At 42.8% G+C, this 23907-nt stretch overlaps 1 protein-coding gene across 2 annotated transcripts in view; it reads left to right on the top strand.

Moving 5' to 3' along the window:
* ARHGEF37 (Rho guanine nucleotide exchange factor 37) overlaps nt 1–23907 on the top strand; it is a 360439-nt gene that overhangs the window by 198901 nt on the left and 137631 nt on the right. For both annotated transcript variants that reach the window (XM_078652970.1, XM_078652971.1), the window contains exons 2-4: nt 5637–6316; nt 11060–11183; nt 12770–12917. In XM_078652970.1, coding sequence (XP_078509096.1) covers nt 5651–6316; nt 11060–11183; nt 12770–12917 — 938 coding nt within the window. In that variant the 5' untranslated portion in view covers nt 5637–5650. The remainder of the gene's footprint in view (nt 1–5636; nt 6317–11059; nt 11184–12769; nt 12918–23907) is intronic.

The following is a 23907-nucleotide window of genomic DNA, read 5'->3' as shown; positions in this document are numbered from 1 at the left end:
TGCACTTCGTAGTGTCTTTTACATAGTTAATTACACAGTTGAAATCTCCCATTAATATTAGCTCCCCCTCCCAATCTAGTAATTCAATATTAAGTCGGTCAAAGACTGCTGCATCGTCATAATTTGGTCCGTACACTGCACATAAGATATATTTACGATTTGATAACATTAATTGTGCAATTGCCCACCTACCGGTTTTATCAGCAGCAGCTCTAAGAACTTCTACCTTAAGTGATTTTTTTTTGAGTATAGCCACTCCCCGGATTGATGCATTTAATGGAGTACATATTATTAGCTCAAACCCCCCTTGTTCTAACATTTTTCTATCTTGAAAACGAATATGGGTTTCACTTAAAAGTACAAAATGGGGATTATACATTTTAAGTTCTTCAAATACAAGTTGTCTTTTTCTTTTATTATTGAGACCTGAAACATTCCAGGCTAAGCAGTTAGCTTGATACATATCTTAATTCAAATATGTTCTGAATAACTGTTTTAGTCATACAAAAAATAGACAGTTTCTTTCTCACTCTGTTCCTTAAGTCTTTTCTGCTTGTGTCATCTTTTCCCCCCCTGAAAGCCCCCCTCCCCTCCAAACTTCATCCCCTAGTCCTATCCTCCAACCCCTAGAGCCCCCCCCCCCCCCCAAAGTACCTACCAGGAAGCCTCCCTCTATCATCGGCTGCCGATGGTTGGGCAGCCTGCCAGCAAGGTCTCCTCAAGGACCCCCCTCCCTCCATATATCACTCATAAAAGGAGCAAAGAGCATGAGAAAAGATATGTAAAAGAGAGCAGAAGAAAAAAAAAAAGAGATCTTTTATAGTAAGGTCATAGTAAGATCATGACCATTAAACATCTAGCACCTAATTATCCGATGCCATCTTAGAGAGCAGTTGCTCAGCCTCTTCAACTTCAGTAAATAAATGAGTATGCCCAGCTTTCACAACTTTGAGTCGTGCAGGCTCTTGAAGATATACTACTGCTCCCACAGATTTAAAAGGATCTATCAATTTACGTAACCCCCATCGTTTTTCCATCGTAACCTTACTAAGGTCTGATTTTACGAAGAAAGTTACATCATTCACCATCACTGGTTTGTTTGGCCTTGCCATGATAGAGACCGCTTGTCGTAAGAGAAAGTTACCTAAATACATCAATATTGGTCGAGGAAATTTGCTCTCTTTGTTTCTAGTAAACATAGGTAATCTATGGGCTCGCTGTATTTGTGTGTCCCAATCCCAATCAGATAAATCGGGGAACGCTTTTGGAAGAAGATTGACCAGATATGCTCGGACATCCGCACCCTCCGATCCCTCGGGTACTCCAAAGAGTCTCAGGTTCTGGCGCCTTTGCCGATTTTCTAAATCCTCAACTTTGTTTTTTAGGATCACAATATCCCTATCATGTTGGTTCGTAGAAGTCACAGTAATAGCTAAAGATTCCTCAACAGTGACAACCCTCTGCTGGATTTCTTCAATCTCTACTGTAACATTATTCAATTTGCTTGTAACTTCTAGCAAGCAGGTCTGCATTTTGTTGTTATCTTCTCTTAACTGAATAAAATGTTGCTGGACCTCTTGCCGATGTTCCAGCAGTGTCGTCAAAATCAGATCCAATGAGGTTCGTGTCGGGGGTTCCAAGGGGGCAGGAGCGCATTGATGATTTATGGTTGGTGCCGTCTCTCCTCTAATGGTAGTAGTGGTGGTGGTGGTGGATGAAAGAGGGGAATCAAGGGGAGAATCAATCTTCTCATATCCCATAATGGTAGAACCAGTAGTCGTCAGATCATCACCTCCTACTCCTGCTCCTTTTGAAGAAGTCTGAAGAGATTCTGGAGAGATAGGGATAGTGCTGTTGAGGGAACTGTCTTTAGTGGTCTTTATGCCTTCTCCCTCTACAGGGTTATTACCAGATAAACGCAAGGCCATACTTTTAACACCCCCTTTTGCCTGTATCTATTTCCTTAATGGACTTTGATCTTTAATAAACTTCTCCCGGGCACTAGTGGAGGTCAATGTTGTTGATAACATGTTAAGGTTCATATTTCTGCCTTTCTTAGCCTTGATCTTAGCTTTCCCCTTCCATTTTTTGAGACCAGAAATTTTTCCGGCCGTAGAGTCCTCCTCCATTTCCTCTGTTTCCAACTCTCCTCCTCCAGCAGGCGAATCCACCACCTCCTCGTACTCATCATCGTTAGATTCCGCGACTGATAAATCTATCTTATCCAGCTCATCACCACCTTGAGTTACAATACTTGTATTTTCAGGATCCAAGATTGTAACTATCTAGGGTTGTATAACTTGTGCAGCTTGTATACTTGGTAAATCAGATTTATCACCAGTGGTGACCACCGCCTCCACAGCACCGCAGCTGTCCAGGTCAGCTCCCGGACCCGGGCCCTCCTGACCCCCCTCATCATCCTCCAGAACGTTCCTGTCTCGGGTTTGAGACGAGCTCCGCAATGTACAAGGCTCTATTGTGCAAATATCTACTGGGGCATTTTTTACAACTTTATCAGCCTCTCCCTCTGCCTCCGTTATATTGTCAATAGGCACTTTGTTAATCAGGGGATCAGTTTTAGCGTAACTTTTTTTATCCAAATTAGCCCTGGCATTCAGATTAGCGAGTACTTTGTTGCCCGTAGTATTATCTTTAGTAGGGTTATTATTGAAAGTACTCTTATCCCCAGAGACCAGCAAAAGAGGAGTGCGGATAATGGGCTGCTTACCACCAGTTGCTGCTGTCTTACTCACTGCTGATGTTGCTGATGGTTTTACAGTGGTCGCAGTCTGCTCCTCTGTTTCTTCGTATCCAGAAGTGTTTTTGAAAGTTTTAATCTGTTGCGGTGCATTTTTATTCCCATTTTTATCATTTTTAGGCGCCATCAGTTCGTTGCTATTGTGTCTCTTCTTACTCCTCGTTCTCGCCACCGTGAATCCGAGCCTGGTTCAGCTCCTGGTGTTCAGACCTAACAAATCGAAAATCGTTGTTGATTGAGCAGGCAGCCCACCACCAACACTTGTATCTCTCCGTTACACCAGCTACCAAGCGTGTGCCCCTCTGTTAAGTAGCTGCCCGCTACCTCTCCGCGCCACTCTACTCCGTTCCGCCCTGCTCCGTCTCCACCGCTCTCCGCTCCCCCAGCTACCAAGCGTGCGTTTCTGCTAAGAAGCCGCTACCTCTCCGCTCCACTCTTCTCCGTCTCCGCTCCACCAGCTGCCAAGACAGAGCCAGGGCAGAGCCACAGCCTCCAACCACAGCGCCGCTGATCACCGGAGCCACTAGATACACAGAAGCGCAAGCGGGAAAAAAAATGAAAGCCCGACCTGCTCTCCTCCCGTTTCGTCTCCGCTCCTCACCACCAGCTGCAAAGACAAGGCAGCCGAGTCACTACCTCCAAACAGCTGCAACGTTGCCGATTCCGGGAGTCACAGGGATCACAAAGCGGCAAGCGGAAAACGGCAGAAGTAAGTAATTTAAAGTCGTTTAGGTTTTTTTTTTTTCTTGTTAGGTAGCCTCTAGCTGCCTCACGGTCTGAGATGGTTTTCTCTAAGTCTCTCAATCGGTTTCTCTCACAGGGCACAGGTAAAAGGTAGTTAAAATACTGTGCGTTTGCCAAAATAGTCTTTTCCTTTGCTTCGCCTTAGCTGGAAAGCCTCGATGTCGCAAGCGGTGGAGAGTTTTTCACTCAAGTTCTCATAGAGCTCGGGGAGTCCTTGTTAGAGCGTCCTCGCTGTGGCGGCTTCAGTCCGCTATTTTGCTTCCCTTACATATATCTTCTTGACTTATATTAGATTTGTGTAATAATGCAAAAAAAATCTAATTTTTTCATGAGTCGTATGAAATTTCAGGAGGTGTAGCCCCCCAGATCCAAACACCGCTTCAGTCGGAACATTTCATGTTCTTGCTCCATGTTTGTGAAACATCCTTTTCTTTTCCCGCATAGTGTCAACAAAAAAAAGTCAATTCAGCAAGCAGTGGAAGACATTGCTATTCCCAAATAGGTACATTGCACATATGTATGCTACTGCTCAGACAGTGTTAAAATGCCTTATAATGCATATATTGTACTAAAAAATTAACTATAAGTAAACTAATGTAAAGTGCATTTACCATGTCTCTGATGGCCAGCGCTTTTGTAATTCCCTTTCCCACCCCCTCAGATTACCTATATTTCATTAGTGATGAGTAAAGCCGACTTCATCTAGGCTTGTTTCAGAGCTTATCCTATGATGCCTAAACCAAGGAACTTTATCATTCATTGGAATTTTACGCCTTCCTGTATTTATGTTATAGTTTTTCCAGATATTCCCTCCAATACCTTTACAGTTATTTTTTTCTCCGACAAATTCCCATATAGTATTCTGTTGGGCCCAGGAGCCTACATGAATCTGGAAATTTGGGACAGTGTTTTCAGATTCCCCTGTCTTTCCTAACTTTCCTCGCCACCTAAGGGTGTTTAGAATTCAGTGGTCTCATCATTTCTTTCCTGGTGGTGATCATCACACTAAAATCAACTTCTATTGATTAATTAGATTGCTCTCCTATAATCTCTAAAATTCCTTCAGATGGGGTTACGATAATGGATTTAGGCTTCATTATCAGATAAGACGTCTATTGATCTTTTCCCAATGCAAGAGAATATGCAAACAGATAGAACTCAAATGCATCAGTGTTCTTGAGTGCAGTAAGTGCGTTTGACAATCCCGATTTTGAACAATCTCTCTGTGGTAAGATAAAGGTGATTAAAAGTGATTTTTTTAAATTGTATTTCTTGTTATGGTGTAAGTCCAATTTTCCTTTGTTATGTTGTTATAATCGTTCCTAAGTGCTATTCCCATTTTGATTTTGCTCTATCTCCATATCATTGATGTTTTGTTTATTTCATTGCTTTATAATGTTGAGAGATGTGGTTCTTCATGATTGACTCTTTCAAAATAATTTCCTCTACTTACTATGAATTGCTAATAAAAATGGAATGTGCAGAACAAAGAAGAAAAGCAGATGGATATAAAGAAAAAGTGTGATGCCTACCTTACTAGCTTCTTGATGGTCTGTAAATGTATCCATAGTCAATAAACTCTCCTTTGCGCTGCTCTGTCAAATCACATTTACAGACCATTTCCTGACCTTTACACTGCTGAAAATCTAACCACCTGTTTGATTCTCCACAGATTGAGACTTTTTCTCAAAAGATTAACATCTGCAGATCCTTATTGAATGAATCAGGGTCTACAATTTGTGGTTTCAGGTAAAAAAAAGTGTGCGCTGCGAGGTTCTGTTTAGGTGGACACATAAGTTCTTACACATGAGTCCATTGTATTCCTTAACCTTTACTCTAATAGTTCAAGCTCTTTAAAAATGTTAAGCATATAAATATTTAAACAGCTGGAAATCACATTTAAATCCCCGAGTGCTGATAACATTTCGTGGCTTCTTGACCTCAAAATACTGTGGTATCTTGAATAGTGAAGTAATGCAGTCAGCAAATGGATCCAGCCTGTGTAATAACAAAAAAAATTACGCACTGCATTGTGATGTATGACAGTAGTTTGTATGCGTGACTAACACTGTATTTAAAATTTCAAAGTTGGAGTCTCCACAGCTGTGATTTCTGTCTCTCTTTCACTCCTCAGTGCAACCAGCTGACATGGCAAGACGCAGTGCACATAATTTCCCTCCCAGAGAAAATAATTCTGTTATACCAGACCTTCATCCTAAAGGGACCTGCGATGAAACATATGATGTCCCTCCCAACGAGGATGCCTTTCCCATATATGAGGAACCTCCAAAAGGAACTAGTGATGAGGTAAAAGATAATGATTTTCCTAAATTCACAGGAAGCTCCAAGATATATGATGACGTTTCCTCAAATGACAAAGATTGGACCTCGTATGATGATGCATCTAGATTCACGGGAAGTTCTGAGATATCTGATGATATTTCTAAAAGACATACATGCATTGGAACATCTGAACAGCCGCACATGGGAAAAAACACTGTTAACCATAAAATGTCTCCCTGGGTATCGATGCGCCCCCTGCCAGATGTGCCAACCCAGAGGCGTACCCCTAGTAGGAATGAGGCACCACCCACGGTGGAGATCAGTGATGCATATGAAGAAACTGCCACATATCTGGAGGTGCTTCCAGCCTTGACAACCCCAGAGACAGATCATGTGTATGAAGACGTGGGGACTCTCAGCAGGACAGACCAGCAGCAGCAGCTGGCAGTGGGTGAACTGATCATGACTGAGTCTAGCTACGTTCAAGACATTCAGCTCCTGGCTACGGATATTCGATCCCAGCTGCAAAAGGTACGCTTAAAACCTGCCAGACAAGACATAAACTCATTGCTTAATAAAATAAAAAAATATAGCAGCCTCACTTCTGCGTAAGCATAGAAATACCTGATAGGTTACCAGATGGGGCTACTGACCCTGTTGATTTAGATTTCTCTTTGCCAGAGAAAATGGCCTTGCCCTCTTTTAGGTGGCATCACTTTACCATTGCTAAACGTTGAGTTGAAAGCCTCAGTTTCTATTACAATGTTTGTACTAAGTTTAAATGACCAATATCAAACCAGTAGGTCTGGTTTGCTTCAGGTGCACGTCTTCTTTGAGATACATGCCTTGTGTTGTTGTGTGATATGTTTGGATGCATTTTGGAAGGTAACGGGGCCAGATGGCAGGAATAGGGATACGGGCTAGAATTAAGCACATTGGTTAAGTTTGTGTAGGGAGCTGAACAGTGGAATGTCAACTTGAGCGTGTCTTAGTAATATGTGATCTCGCCTTCGATGAGGTTTCCACACATGGCACAGACTGTTAGCTGGTAACCACAAAATGAGCTTAGTGTGAAAAAAATGGTTTTAATGAATGGTTTAACTAGTATGTGTAAGATGCTTTTCATTTGAATGGGCTACTTGCATATTGCTTCTTGCTTCACTACTGTTGTTTTGTTACAGTATGTGCTGCCATTTTATTTTTACTTTTTTTAAGCGTAGATATGTATTTTTCTGTACAGGAACACGTGGAAGTCATTATAGGTTTCACTTGGAGGAAGTTAGGTTTTCTATGCAGTAAAGTCAAATTTCTGGGATGATGTCAGAGTCTCCACCCTCTTTCTAGCTCATTGTTTTTCTTTATAGAATTTTAAAAAATTGACGCAGAATGCAACTAAAAAAGGGACCGTTGACAGAATAAAGTAAGGAAAAGGGCATCTCGAATGAATTATCAACCTAGGCAGGGATATACCCTGCAATCTGCCCAATTGCCAGTCCGACATTTGAGTGATGAAATACTTTATGGCAATGGCCTCTCTCTAGTATAATAAGGAGAACCACAGTCCCCTCTCGTCTCTGACTCTACTGGGAAAGGGTTCAAAGTATGTGATGAGGGCACTGTCCCTGTCCGATCCCACCTTTGCACAAGAAGCTATGAAGGAGATCTGTTAAGATTGGGTAATAAAATATCAGAACTACGTCACACAAGCTCATCTGATATTCTGTACTTTTCCGCGGTTCACTCAAGGGACCTTATCCTTCAAGAATTGTTCCCACATAATGAAGTTTGATGACTTCCTTGCCACAAAGTACTATTATGTTTTTGTGCATCACATATTACAGTTCATCCCTTGAGTTGCCAAGTGTGTTATAAATGAGTTGATTATCTGCAAAAACTGCATATTTATGCTATTAGAGACTCTTCAACTTCCGGTGAATGGGGAGATTTAAGAAATGTCCCACTTAAATGACTTTAAATTTGAGGAAGCACTCCCAGGCCCCTCGGACACTCAGCCACCTACTACTCAAACAACACAGGACCAGAATACTTGACCAGAAAAGCAAAACATGTGCTTACACTTTCACTAACCCTCCAGGCACCTATCTGCCTCACTCTCACATGCACACATACCCAACATCCGCAAAAGCAAAACTGGAGGTCGCTAATTTTCGTACATCGCACCCAAGACATTGAACAAACTCCCCATTCACATCAGCGCCTCCTCCTCACTTCTTGAGTTCCGCAAGAAGCTGAAGACCTTCAAATATGCACCTTGGGGACCTACACACCTGCCCAAGTGCCTGAATATCCTCTAAGGCTATCGGTGCGCTATACAAATCAAAATAATATAATATAACATAACAGCTTGTGGGAACACTAATTGGTAATTTTTAGTGCCTAACTAGGGAAGAGTAAAAATCACTGCATCCACTGCCGCCCTTTAAAGAATGCTTTGACACACAATTCCTTAACATGGCAAATCAGCTGCTGCATCAATTAGGCAGATCCATCAGAAGAGGAAAAGCAGATGAAAGCATGAACTTGCTCTCCTGTGCAGCTAACGGGATTGAAATTACTGCGCTCAGGCGCACAGGCTGATGGGAGACCTCAGCAGTCCCATGTCGAAAACTGGAAGGACTCTTTCCATCTTCCCAGTTACCACCATAAATTGGGAAAATATTGCTAATTTTGGTGCTACTTGGGGATTACGGTAGGGATTAAGTAATCTATTGCATGTAAAATAAAGTACTCCTATGCTGAAATTAAAAATAAATCAAAATAATTTTTCTCTCATAGGTTCCTTGTTTAATTCAGATGTAGAGTGGGCTTCCTGAGGAGATCACTGGGTGAGGAAGACCAGTGCACTTCCATAGCACCAACTGGTTGGAGTAGGTGGCTCCACAGGAAAAGAAAAATGATGTGTTACTGGAGCAGTGGGATTATGGTAGAGGAATTGAAGAGGGGCACCTCACATGTGTAGGGGGGCATTGATGCGATTGAAAAGAAAAAACCCAGATGCATATCTGTCATGGTCTGTCACTTCTTGGACCCTATCATTGGTAAAAATTATTTTATCACAACTGACTCACCTATTTTTATACTATGGCCCAAACTATTCTGTTTGTTTTCCATCTTCCAGCTAATTATCGAACATCTGGTAGACCAGGAATGCTGGTTGATCCGGTTCAGGGATACTCCACACTCAACACTCTTTCCTACAGTTTGATCTTTCTTTCATGTCAGGTCTTGGTGCACCCTTGATCTATAATAATTTGGTTACAATTTCAGCAGCAGGAGAATCCTTTTATGACTGGCTGTTCTCTGCTTTGGAACTCGATGCTTCAATCAAAGCCTTCCTCCCTCCTCCTGGTTTTCCAATGAGCTTTTGACTGTTAACAGGAAATGTAAAGCAATAGGAAGATCATGTAGAAAAAATGTTTGCCCTGAGTCTAAAGAGATTTATAGTAAAAAAAACTATCATAAACGTATCCGCCCAACATGCACCATATACATTGTTTCTAAAACTGAACAGGCAAAAAACGCATCCAACTGAACTGCCACCAATATAAAGCTCATATTTAATGCTGAGTCTTGTAAGACTACAGTCCCTTCCTGGCAAACACTGTGCAAGACCATTTAAATTGTTTTCCTTGATAAAATAGCACAACTGAAGCGAAAATTGATTTACAGCCATTCCTTGATTCCTTTTATATCTCTTCATCTCCGATAAACATGAAAAACGTCTCCTCACAAAAGTTCTTTCACCAGGCTCTTCAGCCCAGCCCCTGTAAACGGAGCTTCAGCACTCCCAAAACGTCCAACTCAGCTTTTGTCATATTAATTATTCGTTATCAACACATCAGCAATGTTACTAGTGTGCGCATTCTTGGTGTGCAAGACGTTTGTTTTACATATGATTATTTTATTTTAAAAACGTATTATTGGGAATGCAGCATATACATTTTGCTACAAGGTTTGTGGTAGATAGAGACGTTGGTATATTTTCAGTAAAACATATTGATAGTCAGAATATTCCTTTACTGCAGGAAGCATTAATAATTGTATTGTGTGACGTATTGATGCTATCAAATAACTTCAAAGTTTCCATCGCTGTGGAACTGTAGCTGGTCCAGTTTAAACTGCACAATAGCAATAACAACCAGATTAATATCCGACTTTTTCCAGCATATGTGACATTATCAAGCTTCATTCATGGCCAATATGATAAGCGTCTGTTTGTTTAATAGTCGCATTCCAGATATAGGGATCTCTAAATCCATTCCTCTAGAATATGCTGTTGAATAATCTAGATTTATTCTTTTAAATAGGCCTGGCCGTGAAATGAGTTTGCAGAGTTTTTGCCACTCCACACTCCATGTAGCACGCAGAGTTTAGAAAAACTCTACTCTGCATAGCAGAGCACAGCAGAGTTTTTTCCTTGCTCACGCTTGCCAGCGTTAAGTTGGCGAGAGCGAGCGAGGGAAATCTTACTCCAGACCACCTCCTGCCAAGATTTCTCAACATGGGTGGACGCGGATGTTGGATCCCATTCACGTTGAGAAATCTGTTTGCGTTGAGGAAGCTGCCGCTCGAGTAGAACATCTACTCAAGCAGCAGAAAGAAGCTGTGCCCTCTTTTTCTGATTTTCCAGTGCCGGACAAACACCTGGCGCTACAAATCATTGCGAACAGCGCAACTTAATGCACTCTGCTGCTTGCGGAATTCTACATTGTGTGGCAGAGTTTCTGGGTCACTATGCAGAACTCCTCGAACTACGCCCAGGCCTACTTTTAAACTTGAGCTTTTAAAATTGAATCTGCTTAGAATAAAATAGCAAGGTCTTTATTAGGATTTTCTCAATGTGGGATGCGATATTAATCGTACATAATAAAATCCCACACCACAGGGTTCTAAATATGTCGGGCCGATAAATAACACCTTATCTGAGCTTTTCACAAAATGGGGCATGACATGATGATTTTGTGCTTACTGTGTTAATAATCCGCATGTGATGTTATTTACAGGGGATTTTTCGTGACAATTTTCAAAAGGTTTTTTCTGACAAAATGTGTTGGGGAATGCAGACTTTATGTTATGTGTTTCGGTTTCATAGAGTGCGCTTACACCCGAAGGTCTCATGGGGCTAAAGCTTGCCCCTTACCATTGAGTAGAAAAAAGTACAGTTTTTAGTGTTTTCCTACGCAATGAGAGTGAAGGAATGAATCTGCTAGAAGGTGTTAGTTAATTCAGAGTCCGTTTTGTTTTGATTTCCAGATTCCGGCTGTTGCTGTGGATGAGCTTCTGTCAAACACAGATGAAATTCTTAGGGTGTCCCAGGCGTTTCTGGAGGAGCTGAAGCAGTCTGACTGTCAAGAGCAGGACCAGCTCTGCTTGATTGGTGCGTTGAACTGTGAGGTTTCTTGGGCTAGGGTGACCACCTCACTCCATGTCATTGTGGACAAGGTTTCCAGTCCTGGACTTATTTGTGTCAGCTGAATGCCTTCTGGGTGTTGTAGTCTTGACTTGCATCTACTGAACTAATCAGACTCATACACCAAAGATCAGTGATTTGACGGTGAAAAGTCAGGATGAAAACAGCGTTTATGATGGCATGGAGTGAGGTGGTCTCCCAGCACTGGGCAGTCGACAGCTGGGTCGTGCACACAGCAGTGGGTAAAGAAGGTGGGCGGAGCCCTCTGAAGACATAACGGGTCTTTCAGAGAGGCTTAATGTTTTGGCTGCATCCTTTACCTAGATCTGAATAAGTGGTACTGGTAATGCATTTTGGGGGTGGGCCAAAAGAGCATTCATTTAATAGGTTCTGCATGGTGCCCAAGTTTTAAAATGTGTACAGACAAAATAATCTAGTGCTTGATACAGGTCAGAGGGCTGGAACAACACCTAACAGGCTGTTTTCCAAAGAATCTCCCTTTATCAGATGTAGCTGCACCAAAAAATCTAGAAGCATAACGCATAGACATAAAATAAAAAACAATCTAGTATTTTATTTCAGCTGGAACTTTAGATTTTCCATTTGTTTTGGGTCCTATACAGGCGCTGCCCCTCACTCAATCATCAGTCTCTGTTGTTCTCCCATCTTCTTTACTCCCGGGCTAACTCTCTAAGCATCCCCTCTTGTCTCTCTCGGGCAGATTTTGTTTTCTTTCCCTTACTTGTAGGCTTGTTTTCATGTCTATTTCATTTTCCCGTCACTGCAGCATTTCCTTCTCTCTCTACATCATCTGTTTTCATTCTCAATGAATACCATTTTCACTGACTCTTCGCTCATGTCATCCCCACATTTCTCTCCTTATTTTTAACTCCCTGCTTTAAACCCAAGGTTCTGCTTTCTCTCTCCCTACAGCCTATGTTTTCCTACTTCACCACTTGGTGTCTACCAGTTGTTTGCTCTCCCAAGGGTTTTCAGGCCTTCCCTCACCCCTATGTCCAACTTCCTGGCTAATATAAAGCCACCTATCCTTTACATTGCCAGTTTTCGTTCTTTGCACTGGTTGGCTGGCTTCTACTACCTCTGTGATTGAGGTGTTTATTTTGAGGCTACATTTTAGTCTCCATCAGTGGTAGACGGCGCTGAGCATGGGCCTGCCCAGGTGCCTTTTGATGTGCATTTATGTCAACAAAGCTTGGCAGCTAAGCAGTGTTGTGCCACTGTATGATGGCACAGTCTCCTGAGGCTTCCAGCAAGGGCATCATGGGTGATCGAGGTTTCTGACGCTGGGACATGATCCCATGTAACTACACTAAGATCATCTTTTTACTCCAAAAGCAATCATCAGGTGAGCAGCAAACGAAGGTGACCTCCTGTGTGGGTAGGCCATAAGAAATTAGGCTGGTGACAATGTGAAACACTAGCTTGATCCTTTAAGTTAACCAGACCCTTCTCCAACATTGTGTCCCCTTTCCACACGCCGCCACAGCATTTTTGACTGACGTGCAGATGCTAACTATTGTCCAATCTTCCAGGTAACCTGTTTGTGACGTACAGCCACGACATGGAGCTGGTCTATCGTGTTTACTGCGCGGATTACAAGAAGGCCCTCTCGCTCCTGGATGACTACAAGAAGAATGAGGGCTTGTACAAGGAGATCCTGAACTGCGTCAATACTGGACTGTAAGTAGGATAGCCTACACTTCCATGCCAGGCCACTGCACACTTCTGGTGGGCTTCACAAGCTGTCACGTGGACACTGCACACAATTCTGCAGAAGTGTGAGGCCCAGGGCAAATCTTAGAGAAAGAGATGAGGAAATGCAGTGAGGGGCAGAAGTGAGCACAGCAAAAGAAGTTTGAATGTTCGTTATAGTCTGGGCCCCCCACCCCGGTTAATGGCAGGGGCCGCGGTCCCTCTAATGCTAAATAAGCCCGTACATGTTTTGAGATCTACCTCACACCTTGTTTACGAAAACATGAACAAGGGTTCAAGCTAGTGTTAAGACAAAGGATCTGGGATGCCTGCGCCTCCTGGACAGTGGAAAGGGCAACAGTCTAGGACTCTTTCTACAGAAGCCCTTGGTTGGGAGCTGCCTCCAGTCTGCCTGCATGCTGACCGTTCAATTGTGTTCTCAGTGTTCCTGGCACAACTGTAGCGGTGCATTCCTACACAGCCCTCTGAGCAATCACACGCTCTTGTCATGCTCATGCAACCAGCAGATTACAGAAGAAACACTCTTCTGTGGGAAATTACACTAATTCAACACTCCAAAGTGATAGACAATATTTCAGCATGGGAGCACACTTTACTCTTGATTTAACATCTATTTCATCTTGGTAACATAGTGATGGATAGTCAGCAAACCCTATCATACCACATTGCCTTCTGTCAATCATTGTGTAGCAGAAAAGACTGCCCGATCTCATATCATCTTGGACCACTGCCACTTAACCCCAGTATACTTCACCTTAGCACACCACAACACATTGTGAAAGGACATTATACAATATACTATACCTGGGAGAACAAGTATGTGATTCTGAAACCCAACTAGTGTCCTATAAACTATGGGTTTGCTGCCCTTGCTGGTTAATTCCCCATCTGTGGGATAATTTACAGATGTCAACTCAAAAAAATCTCTTCTTCTAGCTCAGACTGATCAAAAGTTACAAAAAAACCTGCACATGAAAGATACATAGGCCCTGGAAGTATGAGGTCTGGGGGGTGCTGTAGCACCCTCAAAATAGTCATGCTGTTGTTCAGAAGGTGAATGAGTAATAAAGATACCTTTTAGTTTTGCTTCTATTTTGTCACAGGGGTCAAATATCATTTTTTTTATAAACCTTTTTTTATTGCAGAAAATACAGTCCACATCATATTCATACAACACGTCTTGTCCTCCGACGCTAATGCGCCTCCCTCATATCACTCGTATCATGTACACAGCCATTAAGCCCACAACTCGGGGGTCGGGCGGCGTCAGTCAGTGGGTCCCACTTCTTGATTTCCTTTGAATATGATTGTTCTGTTTACCAGGAGTTCCACATCCCGCTTTTAATATTTTCGCCCTTCCCACCCCTGCCTCCAACTGTCCCTCAACCCCCTCCGCCCCAACACCCCCCCCCCCCCTCCCTCAACCTTCCCCAGGGGTCAAATATCATTACTGTCTTCTGACAAATTGCTGGTTATTCTTTTAACCTGGACATTTGTGTTTTCTTTCTCTGACTGCAAAGTGAGAGGCTTTTGTAATGTAAATCATCTGACAACCCAGCAGAGTGTGAAAGGAAAGACTGTCAGGTGTTATTCTTTTCTAACAAAACAAAATCTTAACTGTACAAACATTTCAAAATGTATCATCAGTTAGGAAGGCACAAATGAAGCACTTTCTTTTCTTATTCTGAAATGTGATGAAAATGAATATTTTAAGTGAATCACAACAAATCAAGGCACTTTACTTGGAAATGCGCAAATGATAAATACTCAGTGAAACCCAGTTTCCACACATTATCATTTGATCCCTGTAAAGTTTTATTAGTAAAATTAAATGTCTGCAAATTTCGTGGCAATTTCAGTGGAAAATGTGCTGTTTGTAAATGACAATGTGCTACCACACCATGCCTTAGTAATATATGTGCGGCAGTGTGCTCCAAAATGCACCACTGGCTACATACCGCACCCATACCACTTTCTTGCTGAAAGTGTGGCATGTTTTATACACTTATTGTTTGTGTGATGCTTGGATTTTTCACAATCCCTATGACCTCAGAGACAGCTGTGCAACTAGAGCCAAATTTTGGGAGGGGCTAATAATAATTTCAGGGGGGGCTACGTCTTCCAGCAGTAGGCAGAGTGGAGCTGCAGGGGCTCTAAGAAGGGGTGAAAACACAACAAAGCCTGGCTAACAAGTAAATGGTCTTTTAAAGACCTGTGAAGTACTTGGGTGCGGCTGCAATAAGACGGTTGCCAGCCAGGGAAGCTGTCTCAGCCCGGGCTGACACACACGACGGTGCGGGCTGAAACCCCTTGAGCCCAATGGGTGTTGTGCGCCTGCTCAGAGACGTAACACTGATTGCTGTACTCCCTCTCTGAAAATTGCTCCATCACCACTGGGAAGTGAATGTAGTTCCTGACTCTTATCAAATAGTTATTGATCGCCTTTAGCCTTCTTGTTGCTGTACTCATGCATGAAAGAGGTGCGGTGTGCTAAGTACCCCAGTTGATTCACCAAGAGAAACAAACACTTTAAACATTTAACTTAAACAGAATTTAAATATTCAGTTCCTGTTTCTCATTGAAATACTTTGCTTTAACATTCATGAAAATTCAGCAAGAGATCTCTTTGAATTTTAGGAAAGTCTCAATTATCTTGCTTTATTTTAAAGTGTTCTGGCCACACCTGAAGCTCTCGCATCACACTGTTACATCAGAACTATCCTTAAAATTAAAAGTACACTAAGGAACTTTCATCACAATCCCAAACCTACCACACGTACTACACACCACCACAATACACCATGTCATGACTGCAAATTTGGAGTCTCACGTGGTTCCCCTAAACTAGGAAGTTTCTGGAAATAATGAAATGTTTGCTGCACAAACCTTATAACATGACACAATGTAACCTCATTACTTATTACATTCTTCAACAACACATACTGACACTTCACACCAAAGACATCAGCTACACAACATCTGACACAACACCATACTGACCTCACTCAGGCAAGTACAGCCTGACCGATCTTACTTTCCAGACTGTGGATCACGTCAGTAGTGACATCACCCAAGGAGCACTGCCCTCTGCCTAGATCATATCTCATAACAATGTTTTACTGTAAATACAAACGGAAGGTATCAGTGCTATTATACAGGCTTGAAGTAACAAAGAAACAACAGAGAGACAAAATCCATCTGGCTACGTCCAGAGAGACAGGCCTGGGCCAGTCCAGGAGGTCGTGTGACCGGCAGGGCTGGGCGCGAGAGGTGGGGTCGGGCCTCCCTGCCCCTTGTTTGACCAGCGTGTTGGGCTCGCGCCGCGCTCGCAGAACAATGCCAGCTATGCGGCGGGTGGGTGTGGACAGGACAGGGAGCCAGTGTGGTTGTGAGAATGTGCCAGCCTCGTGTTCTCAGCCCTTTATGTTTGCTAATCCTGTTGTTGTTTTGATTCATTTCAATCGAGTCATCTGATCGCAGACACAAACAGCACACACAGAAAGAACTCCGTGGGCAGGCATTCATGGCTGCCACTGCCAGATATCAACTGTGGTGGTGGCGGCCGGGGGTGCAGGCCGGCACAGGTGCCAAGTGTTTGCACAGCTTTTTAACACGAGTCCCTCCTGCCCCTGCCTAATCTGTCAGAGTGCCACAAACGTAATATCGACTGTGTTGCTTAGGCTGCCAAGTCGACGATGTGTTCCGTTTATGTAGTCACTGTTGCACATAGTATATTTGCAGACATCACTACATCTTATTAACAGGTGGGTTGATCCTTGTCGAAATAGAGAGATTTTTCAACTTTTCTTTATTTCCTCTCTTAATGTCTTTGTCACTCTCTCTAGCTCACTTTCATTTCAGTTTGTTTTCTGTTTTTCTCCCTTCAGCCCACCTTGTGTAAATTCCCTTCTTTTTACTGACTTTTTGTCCTTCTTTTAGTGTTCTTTGCCTGGCGTTTCTCCTTTATTCACAAGCACATATGCGCACTCTGCTTGGTTAATCGTTTGTCAATGTCTCAGTGAGATAAATACTCATTACAGACCGCTGTTGTGATCTGCGGGCCATGCGTTCAAATCCTGGCGAGCCCACCTTAGCCTACCATAATTCTGAATTTGGCAAATCGAATAACATTAAATTGCATAATAACTTCAACTACTAGTCACAAAGCTTTTGGAAACAGTACAGCTGTTGCATTATATAACTGAATGTAAATAGAAAGCTCCCCCACAGCAGAAACAGTACCCAGGGCGTAACTTCTGGCTTTGAATTCTCTCTTTCTCCATTAGCAGAACATTCACAAAAGTGGTTAACCAATGTGTACTTTGGTGACATGTTTGAAATGTAAACACATTTACCTGGCAGAAGGTTCATTTAGGCCTTGAGTTATTCAACTACCTAGGGGAGTCAGAGAGCCTTCAGCAAACAATCCTTCGGACTGCAAACAGGCCTTTGTTTATACCACATTTCTCCCACATGAATTATATAGGTGCCAACATTTCATTAAATCATAAGATGCACAACCCCAGGATTCTAAAAGGCTAAGTTCAGAATGGCATGTGCTCCGGCATTGAATGTTCACTATGGCCATCTTTGTTAGTACCCTATTAATTCCAATGTGGCCAGTAAGACAAATGTCAATCATACCTCTTTGTGGCACAAGAACCTACGTGTGTCACCTGGATTGCTGATTGATAGTCTACACTACCAGTGGCGTATCGAAACTTGAGCCCCCCCCCCTGCAATGTACCCTGAGGGGGGCCCTTCCCTGGCCCACCACCTTGCACTTTTGCTGAGGAGGTCCCCTGCACCTTGAGGGCTGCGGGGCTTATGTTACGCCACTGTAGACTAACTTCCAAACGCACCGCTCGGTGCCACACACTTCATTACATAGTAGTTCAGTCATCCATTGGGTTGATCACCAAGTCCCACACAACAACCACGTGCCAGCCCATCCTCTATTTCCACTGGTTTATGTTCGGAAGTCCAGACCTTCATCAACACCTGTCTGGGGAAAATCCTGCAATTCTTATGGCCAAACACCATCAGCAATAACAACCTATGGTAGCAGACTTCCAACTCCCTGCTCATGAAGAAATCATGAAAAGGCGCTGGGGATGGATAGGTCACACCCTTCAAAAACCAACAGGCAAGCCTTGACCTGGAACCCTCAAGGGAAAAGGAAAAGAGTGGAACCTAAGGAACACCTGGTGCCAAGGCCTCAAGGCTGACTACAAGGAGATGGGTAACGCCTGGAGTTAGATTGAAAGAAAAGCCCAGGATAGAGATAGCTGTAGAGTCCTATTTCATGACCTTTACCACAGGAGTGGTAGCAGATATAGGTAAGTCACTATGTTCGTAGGGAATGAGCTGAAAATGTGCCTATTTTTGAGAAAATACTATAGGTAAGGTGAGGTTGTCAGTTTTCAAATATAGGTCTAGCTTGCAAATTAATGCCCCCAATAGAATTTATTCAAGATTTTTGCCAGTTGAACATTACAACATAGCAGACAATTTAAGAACTTCACGCCTGGTGGAAAATGTACAGTAGATACAAACCGTGTAGCTGCTTTGGAAGCTTGAGTGGATTGTGGTTTGGTCGCAGGATTTCCAGGTTGATGTTGCCTTTGAGACTTCTTCAACTTGTGAGTCAGCGTCAAAAGGCATTTTTGTGCATCCATCCTGGCATGTAAGTATGAGGGGTCACTGCAGAGGGCAGTGCTGGGGAGGGTGTAGTCCAGAGATGGAGCCTTTGTAATAGTCGAAGCTCAGTGTGTAAATCCCCAGAACACGGTATAAGTCCGACAATTCTCTCTTAGTGGGCACCCTCACTCTGACTTTGCCACCCGACTCAAGATACTGGGCTTTAGATTGCGGTGGGTGGCATACTGCCTCTTTGCTTCCACTAATGCTGGCTTTTCCCCTGCTGGCCACCTTTCACCGCTTCCAACTTTTTACCTCTGCTTGGTGGCCTACCAGGAGTCCGCACCCATATCACCACTGCACCTCCTCCACTGCGTCTCTAAGGCACTATTTCCACTGTTGCCCCTGTACATCTACACAACCTGAAGTCACCCAGAACCGTGCCATGTTCTCTCTGTTCTGCTAACAATTCTATTCAGTATATCTTTTGAGGACTGCGCCACCATGCTGCCACAGATTGGCTGTGATCATTAGGGGCAGAGATCTGCCCTTGTATTTTTGGTGGTAGTTCAGCAGTAATCAATAACCAATTAATTTTTAAAATGGCAAGTCGTCCATGTCCCACCCATCTTCAGATGGTTAATTTCAGTGAGATTGGATTTCAGTAATCCATGCGTGCAGTGATTTCCATATCTTGGAGGCGTGGCATTTGAAGTACCTGTTGTTCACTCTTGTACGCGTAGACCATGGAACCAGTAGTTCAAGGTGAGAGGAAGAGGAACCAACATGACCAGGTCAGTGGTGACAGCATTTGTCACATAAGAAGGTAGGGACTGGAAGATACTAAGCCTGATGTACAAAGCACAGTGATTTGAAATGAATCTTTTTGTTTGTTTGTGAGTAAGTGCAATGACTTAAGGGGGGGGGGGTATGAATTTACTTGTCAATTCTCACTAGGAGAGCATCTTCCATTGGCATGCCAGGCTTTGGGAAGAGCAATCTGCAGGCAAAATGTTTTCTTGCGTGAAGTAGACTCAAGTCAATGCTTGAATCTCCAAAGACTAGATTAAAGTAATGGTGTGTATGGCCTACCACTAAAGTATTGGACCATCTATATCAAACACACAAAAGGTCACAGGAGGGATTTATGCAATTTGTCTAGTCATGTAATCGCTTGGGCTAGCATTCCATTCTATTGTTCTTTTGCCCACCATACCACCTCAGTTTAAAATCTATTCATATTCATATCAGTCTTTAGCCTGCTCAGGCAGGAACACGCAAGGCCCAACTGACACGCCAGGCCCCCCGAACTAGAAGCGAAACAACCAAGTCCAGTTTCGTCATGATTGGGGCTCTCGTGTTTGGTATAACTGGCACAGTGAGTGTGGGACCCAAGTCTGGGCATATCTTTGCCACTTAGGTCAGTGCATCAAACACACAAAAGGTGACAAGAGGAATGCTTGCAATTCATTTAATCACTGGCAATTGCTCGGGTTTCATTCCAACCCATTGCTATTTTGCTCACCTTACCACCTCAGTTTGGACCCAGCCATATGCAAATCAGTCTTAACCCTATTTTACTAGGTCCAGCCCGAACTGTCAGGCCAGGTCCTCCTTGACCCAGTACACAAGCAGCTCAAGACTGGTTTCTTCTTAATTGGGGCTATTCAGTTCGGTTGTTGGATGTAGCTTGCCTCCAGTGGCACAGGGAGCACAAGACACACATCTGGGCATACCCTTGCCACTTAAGGCGGTACATCAAAAACACAATACGTGACTTGAGGAATGCTCACATTTGTCTAACCACTGGCAATCGCTTGGGTAGCATTTCAACCTATCATTCTTCTGCCCACAATGCCATCTCAGTTTGAACCCAGTCATATGCAAATCAGACTTGACCCTGCTTCAATAGGAACAATCCAGCCCGCTGTAGATAGAGGATTCTTTGAAATTGCGTGGGATCCTTCCAGTGACCCTGTGTGATATCACAAACCAACTTGGTAGCTTTGTACAACCTGATATATTGCCATATGCGCTCACCTTTTATTTAAAAAAAATAATAATAAGATTCAACACTGCTCTTGTAGTCTCATCAAAGTCTCATCAACGAAGAGTGCGGTCCATAAGGGTGCTTTCTCATGTGCTTGCTTCTGAGCCTCATATGATGAAGCGTCACATGCTCACAGACCAGGATGTGCTGTCTCTTCTCTGCCTGCCTCTAGTTAGTGCCTTGTCACGTGCCCACCTCGGAGCCCACGTCTTGCCACGTGCCTATCTGGGAGCGCACATCAATCCACCGATGCATATTCAAGTAGTTCAAGTTCTCAGACTGTTTTTTGTCAGAACAGAGAATTTCTTACCCAGACACAAATTACTTTGAATAACGCCCTCTTTCTGATATCACCACATGGTAAGGTTGATTGTGCATTGGGCGAGTTTGGGCTTTTAGGAAACACTGAACCTGTGCTTCAACTCCACTCCAACTCACAAACCATGCTCACCTTCACACAAATACACAGTTATGCAGGCAGTAAAAACGCTCAGATAAAACCTGCACATAGACCAACCAATATACTGGCACTCAGGTCAACACTTAATGGTAGGTCTTATGTACAATGTGTGGTTGGACAGACAAAAATCCAAGAGCCGTTCAGACACACTCATACATGCTCAGAACCATCCATCATTTAGATGTCTATGCACAAGGACTAACATGTACATGTCCACGTGCAGATATACCTGCAGTCAGACAAGCACTTTGTGCAAAAGCCAACAGACATACAGGCACCCTTTTATACAGATAAACAGGCATACAAATACTTGTATAAATAGACCAAATGGCACTCTTGCACCCATTCACGTAAACAGACAAACAGATGACAGCTCATGTAGGCCTGCAGACAAAGAGACAACCTTGCAAGTAGGTCGAAAACATGTAGAGACGCATGCACATGAGCCAATAGCTATAGAGCCACTTATCAACAAAGGACAAAAGACATATAGACACCATTAAATACAGCCACAGACAAACAGAAGATACCAAGGGAGGAGGATGCAGCCTAACAGCAAGAGCGGTCGACCTCGAAGCTGGGGAACTGTGTTTGAGTCTCGGCAAGGGACGCTCAACATCCTGTGATTTCGGACAAATCACTTAGGCAAGCGGAGATTAACACATTTTTTACAAAAATGAATGCGTCCATCTGTAATGCAACTGGTGCTTATGTAAAGTGCTCTGATACCTTCGGGTCAAGGTTGCGCTATATTAAACTCTGGAAAAAAACTCACAGACATATGGTTGTCCATGCACATGCTAGTACATAGGCAGACAAACACATTGTGCACATAAAAGTGCAATTTAATGGTAATAATGACAGTATACCCACTTAAAAGACACCCATTTACATGGAGGATAGTACCCTGCCAACACACAGATACCAACACAGACATTCAGATGCACGGCTAGACGAATGAATTCAATTTAAATGGGACGTTCAAAAGTGAAACAACCTTTACAACGCAGTCATTACATCGCACTACACTTACAACACAGTCATTGCATCACAACATCCCTTACAACACGTCACTACAATGCAGGCATTACGCAAACTATTACAACGCATGCACTACAACGGATGTATGACGTTACATCGCGAACTTTTACAACGCACACCGTTACAACGCAATTTTTACAACGCAGATACATTTACAACGAATACTTTTACAACGCATGCCATTACATAGCAGATGCTATTACAACGCATGCCATTACAACGTAAGTATATGTAAGTATATTATTTTTAAAAAAAATGTAATTTATTACAATTTATTTAATTTAATAAATTAAATTATTTTTTAATAATTAATTTGTAAATATATATACTTTAAAAATAGTTTATTAAAAAAAAACAATTATTAATAAAGAACTAATATTAAAAAATAATAACATTATTAAAATTAATTATTTAAATTATTTTAAATTATTTATTTAAAAAATGAACCCTAAAAATACCCGTTACCCTGAACCCTTAAAATACCCATGTACCCCATAACTCATACCTATCCTTGAAACCTAAAAATACCCCTGTACCCCAAAACCCATACTTAGCCCTGAAACCTAAAAATACCCCTGTACCCCAAAACCCAAACCTAACCCTGAAACCTAAAAATACCCCTGTACCCCAAAACCCAAACCTAGCCCTGAAACCTAAAAATACCCCTGTACCCCAAAACCCAAACCTAGCCCTGAAACCTAAAAATACCCCTGTACCCCAAAACCCAAACCTAGCCCTGAAACCTAAAAATACCCCTGTACCCCAAAACCCAAACCTAACCCTGAAACCTAAAAATACCCCTGTACCCCAAAACCCAAACCTAGCCCTGAAACTTAAAAATACCCCTGTACCCCAAAACCCAAACCTAGCCCTGAAACCTAAAAATACCCCTGTACCCCAAAACCCAAACCTAACCCTGAAACCTAAAAATACCCCTGTACCCCAAAACCCAAACCTAGCCCTGAAACCTAAAAATACCCCTGTACCCCAAAATCCAAACCTAACCCTGAAACCTAAAAATACCCCTGTACCCCAAAACCCAAACCTAGCCCTGAAACCTAAAAATACCCCTGTACCCCCAAACCTAGCCCTGAAACCTAAAAATACCCCTGTACCCCAAAACCCAAACCTAACCCTGAAACCTAAAAATACCCCTGTACCCCAAAACCCAAACCTAGCCCTGAAACCTAAAAATACCCCTGTACCCCAAAACCCAAACCTAACCCTGAAACCTAAAAATACCCCTGTACCCCAAAACCCAAACCTTACCCTGAAACCTAAAAATACCCCTGTACCCCAAAACCCAAACCTAGCCCTGAAACCTAAAAATACCCCTGTACCCCATAACCCAAAACTAAATATATACTATTAATTAAATTAATTAATTTAATTTACATTTAAAAAAAAATGATTTTAAAAAATAACATACTTACCAATACTTACGTTGTAATGGCATGCGTTGTAATAGCATCTGCTATGTAATGTCATGCGTTGTAAAGGCATGCGTTGTAACGGATCCTGCGTTGTAATGGTGTGCGTTGTAATGGTGTGCGTTGTAATAGTTGCGTTGTAAGGGTTGTTTCCCACTACAACGCATACCATTACAACGCATACCATTACAACGCATAGTACCCCTACACTATCCAAAACTTACCCTACTGTTTCACCCCCTGGAGTTAGAATAGTAATTTTTACCCCTACACTATCCAACACTTACCCTACTGTTGCACCCCCTGGAGTTAGAATAGTAATTTTTACCCCTATAC

This window comes from Lissotriton helveticus, chromosome 7, assembly GCF_964261635.1.
Source record: "Lissotriton helveticus chromosome 7, aLisHel1.1, whole genome shotgun sequence".
In the NCBI taxonomy this organism is placed as follows: Eukaryota; Metazoa; Chordata; class Amphibia; order Caudata; family Salamandridae; genus Lissotriton; species Lissotriton helveticus.
This window is presented reverse-complemented; position numbering and strand designations above follow the sequence as displayed.